The sequence below is a fragment of the Typopeltis vanoorti genome, chromosome 24, assembly GCF_054136105.1.
Source record: "Typopeltis vanoorti isolate ZY-2024b chromosome 24, IOZ_Tvanoo_1.0, whole genome shotgun sequence".
Classification (NCBI taxonomy): domain Eukaryota; kingdom Metazoa; phylum Arthropoda; class Arachnida; order Uropygi; family Thelyphonidae; genus Typopeltis; species Typopeltis vanoorti.
In genome coordinates this window covers 11,668,358-11,690,581 of record NC_143572.1, presented here as the reverse complement: position 1 = coordinate 11,690,581, position 22,224 = coordinate 11,668,358, and the positions used below count along the sequence as shown (strand labels likewise).

General features: G+C 36.4%; 1 protein-coding gene across 1 annotated transcript in view; it reads left to right on the top strand.

Moving 5' to 3' along the window:
- The window catches only part of LOC150092928 (cholesterol transporter ABCA5-like), a 640,434-nt gene extending 618,641 nt beyond the window's left edge, over nt 1-21,793 (top strand). Inside the window, exon 26 of the mRNA XM_090414108.1 lies at nt 21,676-21,793. Within this exon, the coding sequence (XP_090270234.1) occupies nt 21,676-21,729 (54 nt within the window). The 3' untranslated portion in view covers nt 21,730-21,793. The remainder of the gene's footprint in view (nt 1-21,675) is intronic.
- Nucleotides 21,794-22,224: the final 431 nt, after the last annotated feature.

Sequence of the window (22,224 nt, the reverse complement as noted above, 5' to 3'; positions counted from 1 at the left end):
ATGTGCTTTGCATCATGGGATACTAAGGCAAGTGATGTGAAGTCATTAGCTTCTTTTTATGAGTTGCCCCAGTCCTGAAAATAGTTCAGGTGCAAACTTGTTTGCTTACACTTGGATAAAGGATTAAACTGAGTATATAATTTCTTGGTATCTTTAATTTATAGTATAACCAAGTGGAAAAACTTCCAACAACTATCTCTAATCCAGAGTATTTTAATAATAAGGTGTGACATGTTTTGGCTACTTGTATATGAAAATATGACTCCTGTATTACTTCAACCTTAGTATCACCTCTGGGTCTAGCTTCCAATGATGAGACCTCAATAAAGGTCAAAACCAGTCTGGGTAGTGACCTCATAATGCACAGCATTATACATGACCATAAGGATATGTGCTTTGCATTGCATTGCATTGCGAGTTGGTCCAATTCCTGAAAATAGTTCGGGCACAAACTTGTTTACTTACACTTGGATAAAGGATTAAACCAAGTACAGTAAAAAAGCAAGTAAAAAAGGTATCTCGCTAATCCGAACCTCTTTAGTCCGCTCCAGTAATCCGAACTGCGGTTTGAAAGAAAAAAAAATATTTATTATGTATTATTATTTTATGCACTATTATTTTTATTTAATAATTATTATTTTAACTATTATTATTACAGTACAGTATTTTTTCATACTTTCGATTGTACGGTTATATTGTAGGCCTATTTTGATTTATTGTATGTGTTCATGTTTACTTTTTTATACTGTACAGTACGTACTGTATTGTCGGCATGAATCACCGAATTTGAAATCAAATCAGATGCAGAAATTATAAATATGACGCTACAGAATGAATTAGAAGATGATGATGACGATAAAGAAGTTGACAGTTTTAATTTGTGTATAGAATGGGCTAAGCAGAATGACACGCCATTCCACAAAATTTTGTTGCTAATGCAGCTCCAAGAAGAAGCATTTGTAAAAAGTTTAGCTTCCAAGAAGCAAAAGAAAATCAATGACTTTTTTACAAAGAAATAAAAAAAAAATTTTTTGTGTGTTATTTTGTGAAACTTTTTTTTGTGATGTGTACAAGAAAGTGATATTTTTTACGCAAATCAAGTTATGTAATGAACTATGCAATTTTATTAAATCAGAATCCTTAACAAAACAGGTACATACAAAACTAAATTTTTTTACTAAAATAAACTTGTGTACCGTATTTTTACATTACAGTACAGTAGCTTTTTTTCTATCAGTTACTTCATATATTTACAGAATTAAATTTGATGTACCATTAGAATCTTATTATTTTTGTCTTAAATGCTAGTTATTATTGTCTCTTGGGGGAAAATTCGCTAATCTGAACGAGGACGGTTTTTATTAGTTTGGATTAGCGAGATACCACTGTATATAATTTCTTCGTATCTTTCATTTATTTTCATAATCCTGTTTTGCTTTCCTCACCATGGTCATCACCTTCCTATCTGCCTTTTATAGAGCTCCTAAACCTCACTCGTAATATCGAATTCACAACATTCTCTTTTTATGTAACTATTGCTTTGAAGTGGTATTCATCTATTTAATTCCCATGTAATATTTTGCTCAACTCTGGGAATGTAGTCAGATCTTCCTACAGACATTCTTTGAATACCTTTCATGCATTGTTTATCTTGAACCATGCATTTTCTCTTGGCATGTCACTACATGAAGTTGATTTCATAATTCAAAGCTGCATGGTCACCCTAACTAGTTGAAGACATAATAGTCATCTGATGTATAGATTTACAGACAGATTCTCAAATGCTATTACCAATATCCAGTATTCTTGTACTGTGAGTTCCTTACATCATATAATGATTTTGCATGTAATCATGTAATGATTCCTCCTCCTTCTCATTTTAAGGTAGTAATATAATCTACAGTACTTACAGGCCTTTAAGGTCCACAAACCAGCCCAGACTGGCTTTTGGAACTCTAATTTTAGGATAAGGTGCTTTATCTTATACCTAAATACGTGTGTGTGTGTGTGTGTGAGAGAGAGAGAGAGAGAGAGAGAGAGAGAGAGAATAGTGTTCTCCTGGCTGGTTTGTCTGGTTGTGGAATGAAACCTGAGTTTGCAGGAAGAAAAACCTTGCCACCTTGGTTTGAGACTGGCTAACTCATCTTCAGTTGAAAATCCCTGATAAAGATTCTCCACATCACATCCTAGATGGAATTTGAATCCAAGTTTTTCCCCAAAGAGCTTTGTTGAAACTGACTGTTCTCTTGGCTGCTTTGGTTTTCCTAGTTGTAGAATGAAAAACTTGAGGTTGCAGAAAACCTTACCACCTTGATTTGAGACTGGCTATCTCATCTCCAGTTAAAAATACCCAATAAAAGTTCTTCACATCCTAGATGGAATTTGAACTCCAGTTTTTATCCAAAGAGGCTTGATGAAACTGATTGAGCCATGGAGGTTCTTGTGTAAGATAGTTGACGTTAATTAATTTCCCTTCATCTTGCATGCTTTCTCCTCCCTCCAGTCTATATCCCAATAGCTGTAAGAGTAAGATTTATCTATATATGCAGTCACAGTCCTCGTCAAATGATCCTAATTTGTAGTAGGACACAAATGTGTATTTTATCCTATTAAGCTCTGTCTCACATTAAAACAGCCTGAAACCATTTTCTGTATTACTACTACTGCTGCCACTGAAGATTTTTTTATTCTGGTTTGATTTAATTCTTGGATTTAATTCATTCTGTAATTAATTACAGAATGAATTACATTGTTAGATGTTGATATAGACCTGGTAATGTGGATGGTAGTGACTATGAAATGTATAATCAATAATAATGTATAATAATAATAATACAAAGATATAAGAAAATAAGTTACCATCATAACTCTACTACTAGTATGTTCTTTCTTCTTTCTTGTGGTGATATCACTGCTTTAATATAATTTTTTTTAAGTATTTATCAGAAATTATAAGTCCCCCCCCCCTCATACTTAGCTACTTCTTAAGTACAGCATAATCAGTCACCAACTGGGAACAAAACAGGCACATTATTACTTGAGCCCCTTCTGATGCTATAATCAAATCTAACACTCTTTGATCTCACGTTCCTTCTTTCAGGTGGTGCTTGAGAAAGTAGGGTGGAGTGCTATCGATGATAGAGAAAGAGTTATGTCCATACAAAATAGAGATGCAAGAGGGAAATAGTGCCAGTGGTTTTGAGGCAGTATGGTGTGAGATAGAGGGTGAACAGAATGAATTACATAGTTGGATGTTGTTATAGACCTGGTAATGTGGATGGTAGTGACTATGAAATATATAATCAAATTAGCCAAGCAAATAAGAAAAGGGTGATCATCATGGGTGATTTTAATTATGGCAATATAAACTGGGATGACGAGATAGCAACTGGAAGTAAAGAAAATGAGTTTCTTGAGTTTTTGAGGGACAACTACCTCAGACAGTATGTAACAGAGGGTACACGAGGATTGCAGGTATTGGATTTGATCATTTCATCAGAGGATGTAATTATAAATGAGATGTCCAGTCCAATCAGATGTACATAGCATAGTTGAGTGAAAGTTCCAGGAAGAACAATGTGGCTTTCGTCCTGGTAGAAGCACAACTGACCAAATCTGCACTTTAAGGCAAGTCTTTGAGAAATCTTGGGAATATGCCAAGAATGTCTACACATGTTTTGTGGACTTGGAGAAGGCATATGACCGGGTTCCTCGGGATAAGCTTTGGCAAGTAGTACAGGAGTATGGAGTGGATGGTCAACTATTAGCTGCCATCAAGTCCCTGTATGAATGCCCAGAGTTTTGTGTCAGGGTAAACAGCACAAAGTCTGAACCTTTCACAGTCTCCGTTGGCCTCCGCCAAGGGTGTGTTTTGTCACCCCTCCTTTTCATAATATTTATGGACTGGATTAATAGACACAGCCAAGGCAGTGAGTGTGTCAGAATTGGAAAATGTAGCATTGGACGTCTGCTTTTTGCAGATGACCTAGTTCTGCTTAGCTCTTCCACAGATGACCTCCAGCAGACCCTGGATAGGTTTGTAGCTGTTTGTGCAGACGCCGGAATGAAGATCAGTGTGGCCAAAACTGAAACATTTGTGATCTCAAGACAACCATCCCAGTGCACTCTAAATGTAAGTGGAGTCCCAATGAGACAAGTGGAGATGTTTAAATACCTTGGGTCCATATTCATGAATGATGGAAAATGGGACGTAGAGCTAGATACTCGAATTGGCTTAGCGAGCTCAATATTGCGGGAGCTTGGCCGTTCGGTAGTATTGAAGCGGGAGTTAAGCCAGAAGGCAAAGCTGGCTGTCTTCAATACAGTCTATGTCCCCATCCTCACCTATGGTCATGAGAGTTGTGTAATGACCGAAAGAATGCAGACATGAATCCAAGCGGCTGAAATGAGGTTCCTTCGAGGGGTTGCAGGGCTGACAAAACTCGACAGAGTCAGAAACTCTGCAATTCAGGAAACCCTCAATACTCAACCGCTGCTTCTCCATGTTGAGAGATCACAGTTACGCTGGTACAGGCACCTGGTCAGAATGCCACAAGAGAGGCTCCCTCAGCAGGCCCTCTTTGCCAAGCCAGAAGGTGGGAGGCCACGTGGAAGGCCAAGGACTCGCTGGATAGATTATATCCAAAACCTTGGGTGGACACGTTTGGGAATCCCACCAGAGCACCTGAGCTTGGTGGCAGAGGATCGTGACCATTGGAAGTTCCTCTTGCAGCTTTTGCCCCCACAATCCAATTAAGAAGAGTGGGCCTTGAAGATGTATGTATGTATGTCCAATCGTCCTCCAATTGGTAAGAGTGACCATGAAGTGATTACCAGGGTGGTTGCCAGCAGTCTGAGGACCTCTGTGAGGAAAGGGTATATGTGGAACTACAAGTGTGTTGATTATGAATAGCTCAGGAGACAGCTTGCAGGTGTAGTAAACTAAATGAGGTAGGTGTGAATGGATGAATGAAGAAATTAAGTATGTGATACAGAGAAAAAAGGCATTATGGAGGCAGCATAAGAGAACTAGCAATAAACAATTCCATGAGGATTACAAAGACTAGGCAAGGTGGGTGACTTGGTTGATAAGGGTAGCACAAGTGAGGTATGAGTAGCAGTTAGCTAATGAAGCCAAAAAGAATCCTAGGGAGTTCTTTCGATATGTAGCCAGCAAAAAAAAAAAAAAAAAACAATGATTATGGAAGGATGACACTGATTGGAGAAAATGATATAAGGACAACTGTTGCAGAAAATATAGTAGAGATACTTTAATGAGCAGTTCATAAGGGTCCTTCATTCTTTTGAATGTGACTTCATGGAGAGATTGAAAGCAATTGATGATTGGGAAGAGAGACTGTAAGTGAACCAGGGGTGTATGGGGAGCTGAGCAAAGTTGACGTTAATAAGGCTGTGGGACTTAATAATATATCATCACGTATTCTAAAGGAATGTGCCAGGGAGTTGACATCTGCCTTGACATATTTTTTTAATGAGTCTTGCACTGAGTCAAGAACTCAAACATCCAGTTATAGGCCTATCTGTGTGTCAGATGTTGGTTAAGTTGTTGGAGAAGCTTGTGAGAACTAAAATCCAGAATTGGGTTGACAACAATGGTATTATCTTTGAAGGATAGCATGGTTTGCTAAAGGGAGGTCATATTTTAGTGAACTACCTACTTGTTACAATAAGGTGACTGCTTCCTTGGACAGAGGAGAAGGATACAGAGTAATATACTTCGATTTCGCAAAGGGCTTTGATAGATTACCGCATAATAAGTTGATAGTCAAAATAGAGCAGATGGGGTTGAATGTTAGATTAGTGCATTGGATCAGAGACTGGCTATCTGATAAGTATCAGCAAGTTGTGTATGGGGGAGCAATATCCAGGAAGAGGAAAGTCACTAGTGGTGTACCTCAGGGATCTGTTTTAGGGCCATTACTGTTTAACTTGATGTTAATTAATATTGGCAAAGATTTGAATGAAGATATTCAATTGTTTGCAGATGATGCAAAGTTGGGATGAACTATGAACAGCAGAGATGTTGTGGCCTTACAAGAAAACTTGAATAAATTGAGTGAATTGGCACAGGAATGGGAATGTGAGTTCAATGTTGCAAAATGTAAGGTTTTAAAGGGAAACAAAGATGGGATGTAGAATTTATTCTTGGTGGGGATATTTTGCTGGAGGTGGAGGAAATAAGAGATCTTAGGGCATAGTGGATAAGGATCTGTAATTTAGAGGACACATTGCCAAAATTGTGAGAACAACACAAAGACTTCTGGGAATGATGCGGAGAACACTGACTTGTAGAAGTAGGGAGATTCTTGTTCCATTATATAAGGCTTTGATTAGGCCATGCGTAGACTACTGTAGATGGATTGGGTCACCTGGTTTTCAGAAGGATGAAGAGATGTTGGAAAAGGTCCAGAAGCAACTGACTATGGTAATTTCTGACCTCAGATTCAGAAGATGTAATTTACAGAGTCTAGTGGATAGGAGGAAGAGGGGATATTTGATAGACCTGCAAGTTGGTAAGGGGTTGTTATAGGATCAATGTTGGAGAGGTTCTACAGAAAACAGTGGGAGATCAACAGAGAACCTGGATGCTGTATAAAGAGGATGTAAACAGGGAAGTGAGAAGCAGGTTTTTTGCATGCAGAGTTGTGAATGATTGGAATGCTTTGCCTGAGAGTGTGGTGTCTGCAGAGAATTTGAGTGTGTTTAAGGTGCAGTATGATGAGCTGTGTGTATGATAAAAAGACCTCCTCGATGATTCTTTGATTCCAATGGAGGTCTTGGGGTAATCTTCTTTTTCTTCTTGGCTTCTTGTATTAGGTAATTGTTTGCCTGTAACAATTTCAAGGGTTTAAAATGTCTTCTGCCCATCTCCTCCTGGGTCTTCCTCTTGATCGGTGTTCCTTTGGTTTATATTTCCAAGCAGTATTTGGCCATCTGTCCTCATTCATTCTTTCTATAGTTTGTGATGTCTTCTGTTATATTAATTATCGATAACTGTTTTCTTATTTCTTATCTTATCTATTCTTTTATAGCCTGTGAGCGGTCTTAGGAACTTCATTTCTGCGACTTCCACTTGTCTTTTATCTCGTTCTCCTTAAGTCAATGTTTCACCGCCATATTTCAGAATTGGTTTGGCTATTATTTTATATAGTTTTATTTGGGTTGTTCTAGACATCTGTTTACTGAAGTGTCTATTCAAAGTTCCAATGACTGCTTGGAATTTTTGCTTTTTATATACAATTGATTTCTCCATTGGAGCTTATGTAATTTCCTAGATATTTAAATTTGTTCACTTGTTCTATTACTTTGTTGTGGATGACTAGTTTGCATCTTTTAATTTCTTTACCTTGAAATGCTATTGATTTCCTTTTATTTATTGAGATTTTCATGTCATACTGTTCTATTGTTTCGTTCAATACGTGTAGATTTTTCTGTAATTGGTCTTCATTTTCAGCAAAAATAACTTCATCATCAGAATACAAAAGGCTGGTTAATTCTTTATTTCCTATTTTAATTCCTATGATTTTGTTTTTCTCCCATTCTCTTGAAATTTTTGCTATATATATATTGAAGAGCATTGGTGATAATCCACTTCCTTGGATGAGACTTCTATTGGTTTTAATTTTTTTGGTTGTTTTCATTATTATTTTTAATTTTAATATATAGCTTTCTTCCATTGTATTTGCTATTGCTTTTGTGGTGGAGCTTTCAATTCGTACAGTATATTGATTAATTTTGTTCTATTGATTTGATCATATGCTTTCTCATAATCTAGGAAGATCATATATGTTGGCAGGTTAAATTCTATTCTTTTTTCTATAATTTGTTTGAGTGTAAATGTGGGATCTGTGCAGGATCATGCTTTCCTAAAGCCGCATTGTTCTTCTCCAATAATTTCCTCAGCCCATGGTGTTAATTTACTTTTAATTATAAGGATATTCCTCTGTAGTTTCCACAATCCTTTGTTTCCTTTTTTGAATATGTTTATGACTATTGCTGTCTTCCATTCTTGTGGAGTGTTTCTTTCTTCCCATATTCTGTTTAGAAATTTAATCAATCATAATTGAAATGGCTTAGAGCTGTATTTGTATAGTTCTGAATTTATTTCATCTTCTCCTGGAGCTCTATTTTTTAGTTTTTCTAATATTTTCTTTAGATCATTTAGCTGTATTGGTTCTTCTCGATGAGTCTTTGATTTCAATAGGGTCTTCGAGTAATAATAATAATAACATCTGAATAAATTCTCCTTCATTTCTATCATGATATTTCTCTTCTATCCATCAATGTTTGGATAATTTAAGTCACCCATAATGGTTACTCTCTTAGTAGCCATTAGGGTAATTTGGTGATGAATTTTGTTGTTCCTAGCTGTTCAATCATCAGGTCTGTACCAACACACTATCATATATTTCATCCTGTTGGTCTTATCTTCATACCAGACAGTCTCAACTTTGCTGCTACATGGGACATTACTATTATTGCGTTCATGAGTTTGTATCCTGACTGGTCAGAAATCATCTGATATCATTAGTAGTATCGCCCCCCTCCTACATCTTCTGTCCTTCCTAAAAAAAAGTACTATGCACTTTACAATTAATTCTAGTTATTACATCTAACTATGAGAGCCATGTTTCACTAATGCTGGCAATCATAAGCCAAAATGTATTCACCAAGCAACAAACTCCATCCCTTTGTTCCTGATTGTTGTCCTCCACAAGTGTATAGATACAACACGTTACCTCCTTGCTTTTTTTTTTTTTTTTTTGTATACTTACGTCTGCTTGTCTTGGGTGGGCAGCTATCTCTTTTTCATTCCCCAGACATATAAACTCTCAACCAAAAACATGCATTTCCACCCTTTCACCAGATTTAACCATGCTACATGATATTCATATCATTGTCATATTTGCATACCATGGCTGAACTTACACACACACACACATATTTCTGCCATTCCTTTCATGATTATATCATTTTTCTGACATTCTGCATTAGGTCTCAACCCAAGAAATAATTTCTGTTGACTCCTGATGCCAAATCCATTCAAGTGCAGGCCATCCCTCTTATACAAATCTTTTGTGCTATCAGAATCACCTCACACATCCATAAACTTGCATCCATTTCTTCTACACATTGAATCATTTCCTATCATTGCCCTCCTTCTTAATTCAGTGGTGTTTTATCTCAGTAATAAGCTAACAATTTTCGCTCTCTCACATTTCTTTCTGGCTTCTTCAAATCCCTTCATATCCCCTTCTCATACTATATTTATTACTGCTTAAATCATTAGCTCCAACAAGCATTATCATCTCTTTGTCTGTCACATCACATCAAAGTAGTGACACAGTTGGTAGGTGTAAATTTTATGATCAAATCACTATACCATATTACATTGTTTTTCATATGCTCTAATTGACTTATTTTATTGTTATTTTTATTCACTGTTAACTTACGTACTTCAGCACTTTCCTGCCTATTCTTATTCTGCTCATTTTTCTTATCATCTCTGAGTTTCTTTAATCATTTCTCAACTTTTTCTAATTCTCTGGTCAATTTTTTAATAATTTTTTTTAATCATTTAATCTTTCAAAAGTCAAGTTATCATCACTTATATCAACAACAGTGCTGCAACACTTCTGTTCAGCTAGACCAGGGGTCTTCAACGCATGGCCTGTGGAACTCTTTGCTGTGGCCCGCTGGCCATTTTGAAAAAATAACTACTTAACATTAAAATGCGATTAAATAAAAAATAATTTCAATGAAGCCCGTGGGCCACTAAGCTATACTGTGATATTTAGAATTGTAAGATGCTTTCCAGATTCACAAGGAATGCTGTGTATTTGATACTTTACATAAAATCCTATAAAAATAAATATTAAATAGACACTTCAGCCATCTACCAATGCCAAGTGGTACTTAAGTACTAGTACTAATGTCGCAGATAGATTGCTAAAGCAGTAGTTCATTCGAGTGTGCTGTCTAGTGCCTTCCAGATAGATCTCGAAGGTTATCGATACTTCATTATTTTCATATAAATACAAGAGGATCTCATCCACAGTCAGTCAGTCAATCGTGAACAGTGTGATATTCGTGTATAAGTTTATGCAGGTTCGTCGTGTCAGCCATAGCCTATTGTAGTTTTATATTGCCAGACTTTTTTCGTTAGTGTGAGACATATTCAGTGGATAATAACCATTACACGGCCATTTTGGATCATTTTTTTTTACCTTCTATCACTATGGCGTCTACAAGTAAAAAGCATAAATCAAGTGATTCTTGTCAGTTTTTAATGAAAAGTGGATCAATTCACTTGCTTTAGATGAGAGCACAGATGTGAAGGATACAGCACAACTGGCTATCTTTGTTCATGGCATTGATCAACAATTCAATGTGACAGAAAAATTGCTGGTGCTCGTACCTATGAAGGGAATGACGAAAGACACTGATATTCTTGAAGCCACCAAGAAAATGCTCCAGTGTTTCAACCTCAGCTTAACCAACCTCAAGGGTGTGGTAACTGATGGTGCCCCTGCTATGGTGGGAAAGAACGAAGGGTTTGTTGTGCTGCTACAGAAAGAACCGGAACCAGAAGGAAAAGATTTCATCTGTTACCACTGTTTAATCCACCAGGGAAATTTGTGCATGAAAACTACTGGATTTGAGAATGTCATAAAAGTTATTGTGACTGTCGTCATCATTATTAGGGCAAGAGGATTGAATCATCATCATTTCCAATACCCCCAACAAAATTAAGACACCTACTCAGTTCTTCCAAGGATCCCCTGCCACGCCTAGCCCACCCAGGGGTTTACAAAATAGATTGCACATGTAACATACCATACATAGGGGAAACATGGCGAACCATCCCAATCAGAAAGGATGAACACAAACGACACATAAAATACCTCCATTTTGGAAAAATTGGCCTTTCTGACCACGCACTCCAAACATACCACAGAATTGATTGGAAAGGTAAAGTCTCTACACCGCACCAAAACCTGGTTCGACCGGAAATTCAAGGAAGCATGTGAAATGCTCAAACATGATCCGAATCTGAATAGAAATGATGGTCTAACCATTCCAAGAATGTGGAGGACCCATCTGCAACCTTCATAGCAACCACGAAGAAAAATATCAATACAAGAAGACTTGGTGAAGTTTTTTTATCATCATCATCATCATCAAATTCCTGCCATGTACCCTCAAGGGGTGTACAGGATATGACAGTACTACATGAAAAAATTACATCATTACTAACTTCCTATCTACAATTTTCCTCCAAATCAGTCTGTTACTTGTCAAGACTCCAACATTATCAGATCTTATATTTCTATCGTCTAAGGCACTTTGTACCGTATCAATCCACCTATATCTTGGTCTTCCTCTGGGTCGTTTTCCTGCCAACCTGGCAGAGAACACTTGTTTTGCTAATCTTTCCTCTCCCATTCTATTTAAGTGACCATACCATCTGAGATTAGCTCTGCTAACACATTCCTGGATGCTGACAATGTCAAGTTCTTTCCTAATATCCTCATTTTTAATATGATATTGCCATTGATGCCATCTGTTCACGCCTCTAATCTTTCTCAGGACTCTCATATCTGCGGTCTCTAGTCTTTGGTCAAGTGTTTTACTTCTGACCCAGCTCTCAGATCCATAAGTTAAAATTGGTTTGAACACAGTCTTGTATACAGCTAATTTAGTGTTCCGACTAATTTCTTTCTTATTCCATATGAATTTATTCAATTGACTTCCCACGATACCAGCTTTGCTGATTCTGTTGTCTATTTCTATATTTAGTTTACCATCTTCAGTAAAAATTGTGCCTAAGTAGCTGAAATGTTTTACTTGTTCCACAGGTTCTCCATTCACAACACAATTGACATTTTCAATGATTCTGCCTATTTTCATTGTCTTTGTCTTTTTATTGCTGACCTTCATACCATATCTATTACAACAGTTATTCAATTTAGTCAGAGAATCTTGCAGACTTGTAGCGGATTTATTTAGAAGTATAACATCATCCACATAAAGCAAAGAGCTGACATTAACATCTCCAATTTTGATATCAGGTTTAATACCACATTCCTTCATAATGTGATCCATATAGATAATGAATAACAGAGGGGATAATGTACATCCTTGTCTCACACCAGATTTAACATTAAACCATCTTCCTGTACTTCCTTCAATTCTAACTGCTGACTCACAACTCAAATAAAGACTAAGTATTGCTTGATATAGTGCTCCATTGACACCATATAACTGCAGCGTATTGAATAGCTTCTCTCTTGGCACCTTGTCATATGCCTTTTCCAAATCAACAAAACTTAAATACAGATCTTTGTTATATTCCCATGCTTTCTCGACTATTTGTCGTAAAGTGAAGATCTGATCCTGACAGCCTCTATTTGGCCTGAATCCAGCTTGTTCTTCACCAAGCTTTTCTTCCACAATTCTTCTCAACCGTTTCTCAAGTATACTTGCATAGATCTTGCCAGGAACACTCAGTAGGGAAATACCTCTGTAATTCTCACATTCAGTTTTATTTCCCTTTTTATATATGGGTACTATGAGAGCTTTACTCCAATCATCGGGAATTCGTCCCTCTGTCCAGGCTTTCTGAACTATGCAGTGCAGCCACTGTAAGACTCTTATACCACCATACTTCAGCATTTCTGGTCGAATATCATCTACTCCTGCTGCCTTTCCACATTTCAAGCCTATGATGGCTTTTTCTACTTCAAGTATGGATATGTATTCCTGACTGCATGCCTGGTCAGTGTTTTTTATCACTGTGCTGTCATCACTGCTTGTTTCATTTAGCAGTTTTTCAAAGTAATTACTCCATACTTCAAGGATATCTTTTTCTCCTGTTTTCATTTCACCTTTATCATCTCTAATTCCTTTTACAGCACTCTTTCCTCCATTCCTAAGCTTCTTCAACAACCTCCAGAATATTTTGCCACCTTCTTGATATTTATTTTCTATATTCTTGCCAAAGTCCTCCCATGACTTTTGTTTAGCTAGTTTTACACACTGTTTAGCTTTCTTACATTTGTCTCTGTATTCTGTAAGAGTAAAAGCTGACTTATTTGCCAGGAACTTTTGATATGCTTTCTTCTTTTCCTTCACTGCCTCTTTAACTTCCTGTGTCCACCAGGGAGTTCTGATTTTTTTATCCTTGCACACAACCTCACCACATGCCTCTCTGGCAGAATCAATCAATGTTTCCTTCAGAGTTTGCCACTGAATCGCCAAGGTTTGATTCCTGTTCTCAAACTCTTTCATTTTCTTTTCAATAATATTTCTGTATTTTAGTCTACAGTTCATATCTGAGAGCTGCTCAACTTTTATTCGCTTTAAAACTTTCTTACATGTTATTCTTTTCAATATGATATTTAATTTTATCCTGCTCAAGACTAAATAGTGATCACTTCCAATTTCAAATCCTCTGTACACTCTGGTGTCCTGCACCAGGGAGAAAACATCACTATCAACAATAACATAGTCAATGAGACTTTTCTTATTCCTAGCCTCTTCTCTCCATGTGAATTTGTGCACATTTTTATGTTGGAACATGGTGTTAGTAATAACCAGTCCATGTCCTGAGCAGAAATCCAACAGATATTTGCCATTATTATTAGCTTTGCTCTTTTCTCCAAATTTTCCCAAAATATTTTTGTATGTCTCACAATCATTTCCTACTCTACTATTTAGATCCCCAACAAGGACCAACTTTTCCTTTTTCATTGTGTCAGTTGCTTTTTCTAAAGCCTTAAAAAATTCCTCCACTTCTACCTTAGTAGAACCTTCTGTGGGACCATAGGCACAAATAAGTCTCATTGTCCAGTTCCCCATTCTCATATTTGCCCACATTACTCTACTTGAGACTGACTGCCATTCAAGAAGATTAGCCTCGTATTTTGTGTTGAATACTATGGCTACTCCTTCTTTTCCTTGATTGTCATTGCCTGAATATAACATTTTGTATTTATTGCTCAGAAAGATCTCACCAGTTTTGGTCTTTTTTGTTTCAGTCACCCCTATTATGTCGATCTGGTACTTATCTAATTCCTCAGCTAGCTCCATTTCTTTGCCATTCAGGCTTCTTACGTTGATAGTACCGATCTTTAACTCTGGTGATGTTGAGTTGGGGTTTGTTTTCAGATTTGTTCCAGTAGCTGACTTTTCGCTGTTCGCCCTGGTTCCCTGGCGAAAACAACGGGGGCCTTGTTTAACCGGGCGACGCCCCAGCCGGCATGAAATTTTGTCATGTTGTACCATCATTTTTTATTTTGGTTTAACCAATAAGAATACAATTTGGTCGGCTAAATCCCAAATTGCCAGCCCATCCTCGTTCGTTCAGTATCAAAGTAGATACCCAACAGGGTGCACCACGAGAAGGTGAGGATTGGACATTAGGTCAGAAGCCCTGGTCGGTTCTCCGCATTCCTTTAAAGGCTATGTGGAGGTCTCCTCTCAGTTATACAGCTTTGACCCTTAAGCACCCCGAAGTTTTTTTATTTTTTTTTTATTTTTATTTTCCTGAACATTCAATAGCTACCTGTACTGTAAAAATCCAGAAGATAACTGTAGTATAACAATATAAACTGTATAATTCAGGAGAATCCTAGTATGTAAGGACTTTAGCAGAGTTTATTGTAGTTTTTTTTAATCACTAGAGGGCAGGCTAAGAAAAAAGATTAGTTAACAACATAGATGTAATTTACCTGTATAGATGCAACAGCATGTGGCTTGGTTCTTATACACACGTATTCTTCTGATGATGACCTCAATACAGGGGTCGAAACATAAAGTTATTATTTTATTATTAATCAGTAAAATAATCTTTTCAACACGTGTTTTGTGTCCCTAAATTCATAAATATGAATGCTGATCACCGTGTAACCTTAAAAGAAAGAGTCATCATAATCCATGGAGATGTGATGCATAAGCAGTGCAGCCTCTACGGTAAGCTAAAGATACGTAATTCCATATTAATTAATCAACTCACCTTTTTGAAACGATGTAGAGACAGCAACTTAATACCCAACTGCATTAAACTAAAGAAGAAATTTACATCAGCTAAAGTGTTCCGTATCTATGCTAGGCTAGAAAAAGCGTTGTTAAGAGAACAGATCCATGAGGCACGAAAGAACTTAGCATCTACCCAAGCCAAAGTGTTACAACTAAAATTTGAGCTATCTAGCTACGTTATTCCGGAAATTTGGAATATTCTAGACAAGATCACAGACGACTTGGCCAAGCCTATTACTCAAAAACAAAGAACAATTAATAACAAAGCTTCAAGCATTAAAACTACAGGAAATCACAAGACAATTACGACACCATAACAAAAGGAGCAGCCAATCACCCACAAACATAGTTAGGAGCCACCAACAACCACCATCAGACCACTGTCTGGTTATCAACCAATCAGATTACAACCTCACCCAAGGTGAACTCTCACTACTGGAGAGAGGTTTAAATTACACCATTGCTCCGAGGTCAGTAAATAAACTAGATATAACATATCATATCGAGAGAGGTTTAAGATCCCTCCCTGCCAATTTATTTGATAAAATACGAATGGAAACTGCCTGTTTACTAAATTCAACCAAAAAAAATTAAGCAGCAACCTAAACAAAGCGGAAAAACTAGCCCTTAAATCCCTAAAAAATAACCGTGACATTATTATCACAAAAGCAGATAAAGGGAATGCCACTGTTGTTTTAAATCAGACAACCTACATTGAAAAAATGAACCATTTGGTATTGGACCACAACACCTAGCAAATGGTAAATTACATCCCCATGCAATGCAACAAAAAGAAAACTACTGAACTACTTAAATCAGTACACATGTGGTCGGAAGAAATGGCTTGCCAAAAGTACACAAAACAGACATGCCATTACATCCAATTGTAGAAGGAATTGACAGTCCGAATTACTACTTAGCCAAAAAATTAGCGCCCACACTCAAGGAATTGGTTGGTCTTTTCCCTTCCTACATAAAAAATACACAACAATTCATAAACAAAATTAAAAACATTACACTCGACGACCAAGATTTATTAGTTAGCTTTGACATAACTTCCCTTTTCACCAATGTCCCAATCAATGATACTATCTTACTCTTACAGAACATATTTCCACACAACATCACAGCCCTCTTTGCCCACGTACTCTGCTCTGGACATTTCGTGTGGCAAAACAATTTTTACCTTCAAAAAGAGGGTACAGCCATGGGCTCACCACTCCCCCCCCCCATAGCGAACTTTTATATGGAAGACTTTGAGCAACGAACTCTAGAGTCGGCGTGCCTAAAGTCCAAAATTTGGCTCAGATACATCAACAATATATTTTTGCCATTTGGCCCCATGGTCGCGAAGCACTAAATATATTCCTTAGCCACTTGAACAAACAACACAAATGCATCCAATTCACCATTGAAAGAAAAAAACAACTCTCTTCTGTTCCTAGACACACTTGTCACACGTCTTCCTTCAGGCTGTCTCTCCTTCTCAGTTTACCGCAAACCTACACACAAACACACAGGCCAGTACATACACAAAACTTCTTATCACCACCCAACACAAAAATTAAGGGTCATAAGCACCCTAAAACACAGAGCTCAAACCATTTGTTCAAACGAACAAGCTCTTAACCACAAATATGAGACCATCAAACATACCTTTATAAAAAAATGGATACAGTATAAAAACCATTCACAAGCTCCTCCACAAAGATACCACTAATAACAAAAAAGATTTCAAGAATGCTATTGCTATACCATATGTTAGAGGCATTTCTGAAAAAATAGACAGAACACTACACAAATACAACATCAAAACCATCTTTAAACCCCCAACAAAATTAAGACACCTACTCAGTTCTTCCAAGGATCCCCTGCCACACCTAGCCCACCCAGGGGTTTACAAAATAGATTGCACATGTAACAAACCATACATAGAGGGAACAGGGCAAACCATCCCAATCAGAAAGGATGAACACAAACGACACATAAAATACCTCCATTTTGGAAAAACTGGCCTTTCTGACCACGCACTCCAAACATATCACCGAATTGATTGGAAAGGTAAAGTCCCTACACTGCACCAAAACCTGGTTCGAGCGGAAATTCAAGGAAGCATGTGAAATGCTCAAACATGATCCGAATCTGAATAGAAATGATGGTCTAACCATTCCAAGAATGCGGAGGACCCACCTGCAACCTTCATAGCAACCACGAAGAAAAATCTCAATACAAGAAGACTTGGTGAAGTGTTTTTTTTTTTGTTTTTTATTTTATTTTCCTGAACATTCGATAGCTACCTGTACTGTACAAATCCAGAAGATAACTCTAGTATAACAATATAAACTGTATAATTCAGAATAATCCTAGTATGTGAGGACTTTAGCAGAGTTTATTGTAGTTTTTTTTTTAATCACTAGAGGGCAGGCTAAGAAAAAAGATTAGTTAACAACATAGATGTAATTTACCTGTATAGAGTGCAACAGCATGTAGCTTGGTTCTTATACACGTATCTTCTGATGATGCCCTCAATACAGGGGTCGAAACATAAAGTTATTATTTTATTATTAATCAGTAAAATAATCTTTTTGACACGTGTTTTGTGTCCCTAAATTCATAAATATGAATGCTGATCACCATGTAACCTTTAAAGAAAGAATCATTTTCAATAGTTTTTGACCTAAGAATGCGAATAGGATCACGGCAATGTGTTTATTATAGTGATGTGCATTGGTTGAGCAGAGGGAAGGTTCTTAAAAGAGTCTTTGACTTAAGGAGCAAAATACAGCAGTTCATGCAAACCAAGGGAAGCCGACTGCAGAATATAATGATCCAAAGTGGATGACAAACTTTGCCTTTGTGACCGACATCTCATTGCATATGAATGACTTAAATATGCGGCTACAATCCAAAGATCAACTGGTGCACACTCTGTTTGATCACATCAAAGCTTTTGTGGCCAAGCTGAAACTTTGGGGGGCACAACTCACAAAAAAAAGATTTAACTCATTTTCAGCTTCTCGCAGTCCAACTGTTCGTCTCTTGATGAATACGCTACAAAATTAGCCATGTTGCGAAATGAGTTCGAAGAGAGATTTAGTGATTTTTGTAACCAGCAGTCTTCTTTAGATTTCTTTTCAATACCATTCAGTGTCACTGCTGCCAAAATGCCAGGCTCAGTACAAATGGAGCTGCTTGAACTCCAAAACAACTCTTCTTTGAGAGAAAAATTATTCAATGTGCCCTTGCTTACAGACGCATTTCCTAATCTCTGCCAGCATGCTTTGTTAGGAAGCACATACTTATGTGAGCAGTTCTTCTCCAGAATGAAGCATGTGAAGTCCAAGACAAGAACTCAGATTACGGACCAACATCTCGAGAATACTCTGTGCATAGCAACTTCCAATATTGATGCCAACATCGACAAGCTGGTCAAAGAAAAACTTTGCCAAGTTGCCCATTGACATTGTAAAAAATGAATGTTTTCTTCATTAAATTATCTTTTTTCAAGTATTGATTGTATTTATTTATCATGAACCCAACTCCTACCTATGCTCTTAAAGCTGAGTTTGTTTATTTTTGTAGGATTTTATGTAAAGTATCAAATGCACAGTCTGTAAAGCATTTTACAATTCTAAATACTGCAGTATAGCTTAGTGGCCCAAAGGCTTCATTGAAATTTTTAATGCGGCCCACACTGTCTGAAAGGTTGAAGACCCCTGAGCTAGAAAGGTTTCACCCCCTGCATATATGGTAACTTGAGCTTTCAACGCTGCTTTGTTCTAATGGGTTTTTGGTGGCTTTTTTTTTTTTTTTCAAATTATCTAAAATTAACAAGATATCTACAGTTAATTTTTAAATGCATTATGATAAATCTTCTAAAAACTACAATAATAATTAATACACCAACTAAAAAAAATACACCCGCTAATTTAAGAAACTGAATAAATTAGAAAAAAATCAGCAGTCTTACAGGGGTGTCATCATAACACATCCACACTCAAAAATAGACTTGAACCATTTTTCACTAGTGGTGTGCCTAAAGGATATGTTTTAAAACTATTGCTGTTCAACTTGTATGTTATTGATATTGAGGAAGTTTGAATCACGATATTCAGTTGTTTGCAGGTGATGCAGAGACAAGAACTATGAGGAGTAGATCACATACAGAAGGACTTGAAAATGGAGTGAATGGAGTGGGGTTTCTAGGTCAATGTTACAAAGTGTAAGGTTTTAAAATTTGAAAAACAAAGATAGGGTGTATAGTATACAGTTAGTGGGGATATATTAGTGGAGGAAATAAGAGATCTAATCTTGATGGTGGAGGACTTGAAATTCAGAGGACACATTGCTAAAATTGTGAGGACAACACAACAAATTCTGACAATCATGACAATTCTTACTTCTATAAGTCAATGCCCTCAAAGGGCATTGACTTGTAGAAGTAAGGAGATTATGCAAGCCCTGTTGACCAAGTGGTTAGCGTATCTGCTCTCCAGCCAAAGGGCTGTGGGTTCGAATCCCACCATGGGCATGGATGTTTGTGATTGTCTGTGAAAATACTAGTGGTGGTGGTAGACAGTAGATGGCGCTGGTGTAAATGATGATGGAGATAAAGAGATGTAGAGTAGGTGCCCTCCCTTAATAAGTCTTAGTACTCCTTGGAGGTGTAGTGTAATAATAATAGTAATAATGATTCCATTGTATAAGGCCTTGCTTGATTAGGCCTATGGACTGCTGTGCATAGATTGTGTCACTTGGTTTTTAAAAGAGGTTGAGAAAATGGAATTTGCAGGGAGAGTGATGACTGGAATGCATTGCTGAGATTGTAGTGACTGCAGGGAATATGAATGTATGTAAAGCATAGTATTATAATAAGCTGTGTGTGTGTGAGAGAGAGAGAGAGACAGACATCCCTCAGTCACACACACAGTTGATATTATGTTGATACCTTCATAGAATCAAAAACTGCAGTTTGAAGATAATATCACTACTCTTTCTCTTTTCTACCAGTGTCTAAAGTCCACATACTCTCAGCTTGTCTTTGTAACATACATTCCATAATCTCAGTATTGTTTTTTGTAACTCTTCTTTGCAGCCCTTTCCACAGCTTATCGCCTCAGAACTCAGAGATCAAATTTGTGCACAATCCTCCAGGTGCATGAGGTTACAAATTTATATGTTATCTCCCTTAACTACAATAAAATTTCATACATAAAAATTTTATTGAACAGATTTTATATGTAACATAAATTTAACCAAACATGAATTGTTCTAGAAGTGTTATAATTAATATATATTATTTCTCAAAATGTGCATATTATGTATTAAAATGATATACTGCATACATACATAATTTGGAATACACACGTTTATTTATTACATTAAATATATGTTCAGGTATCCCTTGCTTAATGTGGGATTTGATTAATGCAGTGAAATTAATTGCGCCAATCCCTTTATACATGTGGCAAGAGTTTTTAATTAATGCACCTTTAAATTTACCGTGCAAAAACATGCAAGCCTCAAGGAATGTTTCCTGCCTGAGAGAAAGAAAGTCAGGAGCATGATGACGTCATTCCTCCCATTAAGCATTAAGAGTGGACGTATTACAAGCTCCAATTGTTCTGCTGTATTTACAAATTACGTTCTTCATAAATTTTTTCATTCAAAAAAGAATTTCATCGAAATTCTCTTAATGATTTATGTGAAAATGTGTTATTGCTACAACCCATGGACGTCATTGCAACTTTCAAAGTCTATTTTCTTAAAAAGACATTCTCAAAGGCAGTAGAAACAACAACGGGAGAAAATGTGATTACACTCCAAGAATTTTGGAAAACTTTTAACATTAAACATGCAATTCATGACTCGTGGGAACAAGTGTCTTCTAGCTGCATGAGAGCTGTTTGGAAAAACCTTTTGCCAGGATGCGCTAATGACTTAGGTGGTTTTCAAAATCCGGTGAGTGAACAATGTGGTTGAAGAAATCGTTGCAATTGGTGAAGACCTTGGTTTTGATGGTGTTGATGCAGAAGATGTTAAATAATTATTGGATACAAATTCAAAAGATTTCAGTGACAACGATCTTCTTGAAATTGAACAACAACAACGCGCATATGAAGACAAAGAACAAATGGAATGTGAAGATAAGGTTTCAAAGGAGCTAACAATCGAAGAACTGGATGGAATATATCGCAGTTTAGAATCTCTTAAGCAGCAAGTAATGGATATGGATCCAGATGTTAACTGAAGAATGCCTGTTTGCCAAGGTCATTTTGCTTGTTATTGTAGTATTTATATGATATAAAAAATTGCAGTAACTAATGTAGGTACAAGTATTCATTAAACATTTCCTTTGCATTCATTTTTTATCTTTCCTAAAATAGTACCATATAAAATGAATTATTAATACAGTAATCAATCATGGACAAATTGTAATTTTTACCATCGATTATTATATTTGATTAACACGGTTTTGATATATGCAGTAATATCGAGGGATTAATCAATTGCATTAATCAAGGGATACCTGTATTTTCACACTGCACACACACACGGTGTACTTTCTCTATGATCAGCGTTTCATTTTTCATATGTTTTATTTACTTTTAACAGGTATTTTTAGCATTTGCCAAAGAACAAGAAATGAAGGAAATAGGAAATGATTGAGCACTATATTGTTTCTGTGTTCACATCCTCTACCTTTTGATGATTATTTGAATTTCGAAAATCAGGGATGTAAAGTCAAATATTAGTCAAGATATGTGATACTTATTTTATATTTTGTTTCTGTTAAGCTGTATATTAATTTATTTAAAATATTTTGATATTTCCAATATACAACAAAATTTTATTTCACATATTTATTTTTAATTTTATTATTTTTGTTTTGTATCATGTGGAAAATTTGTTAAATAAAAATTGTAAGGCAAGGACATTAAATGTTCCATTTAAGAAGTAACGTTGAAGTGTGGTGTTAATAAAAAATATTTTAAATATATAATAAAAACTGATCGACATAAACATTTGTGTGAAGATTCATATTTAAAAATTATGGAGATGGAGATAACCACCATGTTATAGTAAAATTTCAGTTTAATGTAAACCAAAATAATCACCCAACATTTTGACCTTCATATCAAAGTCATCATCTGGAGTATACAA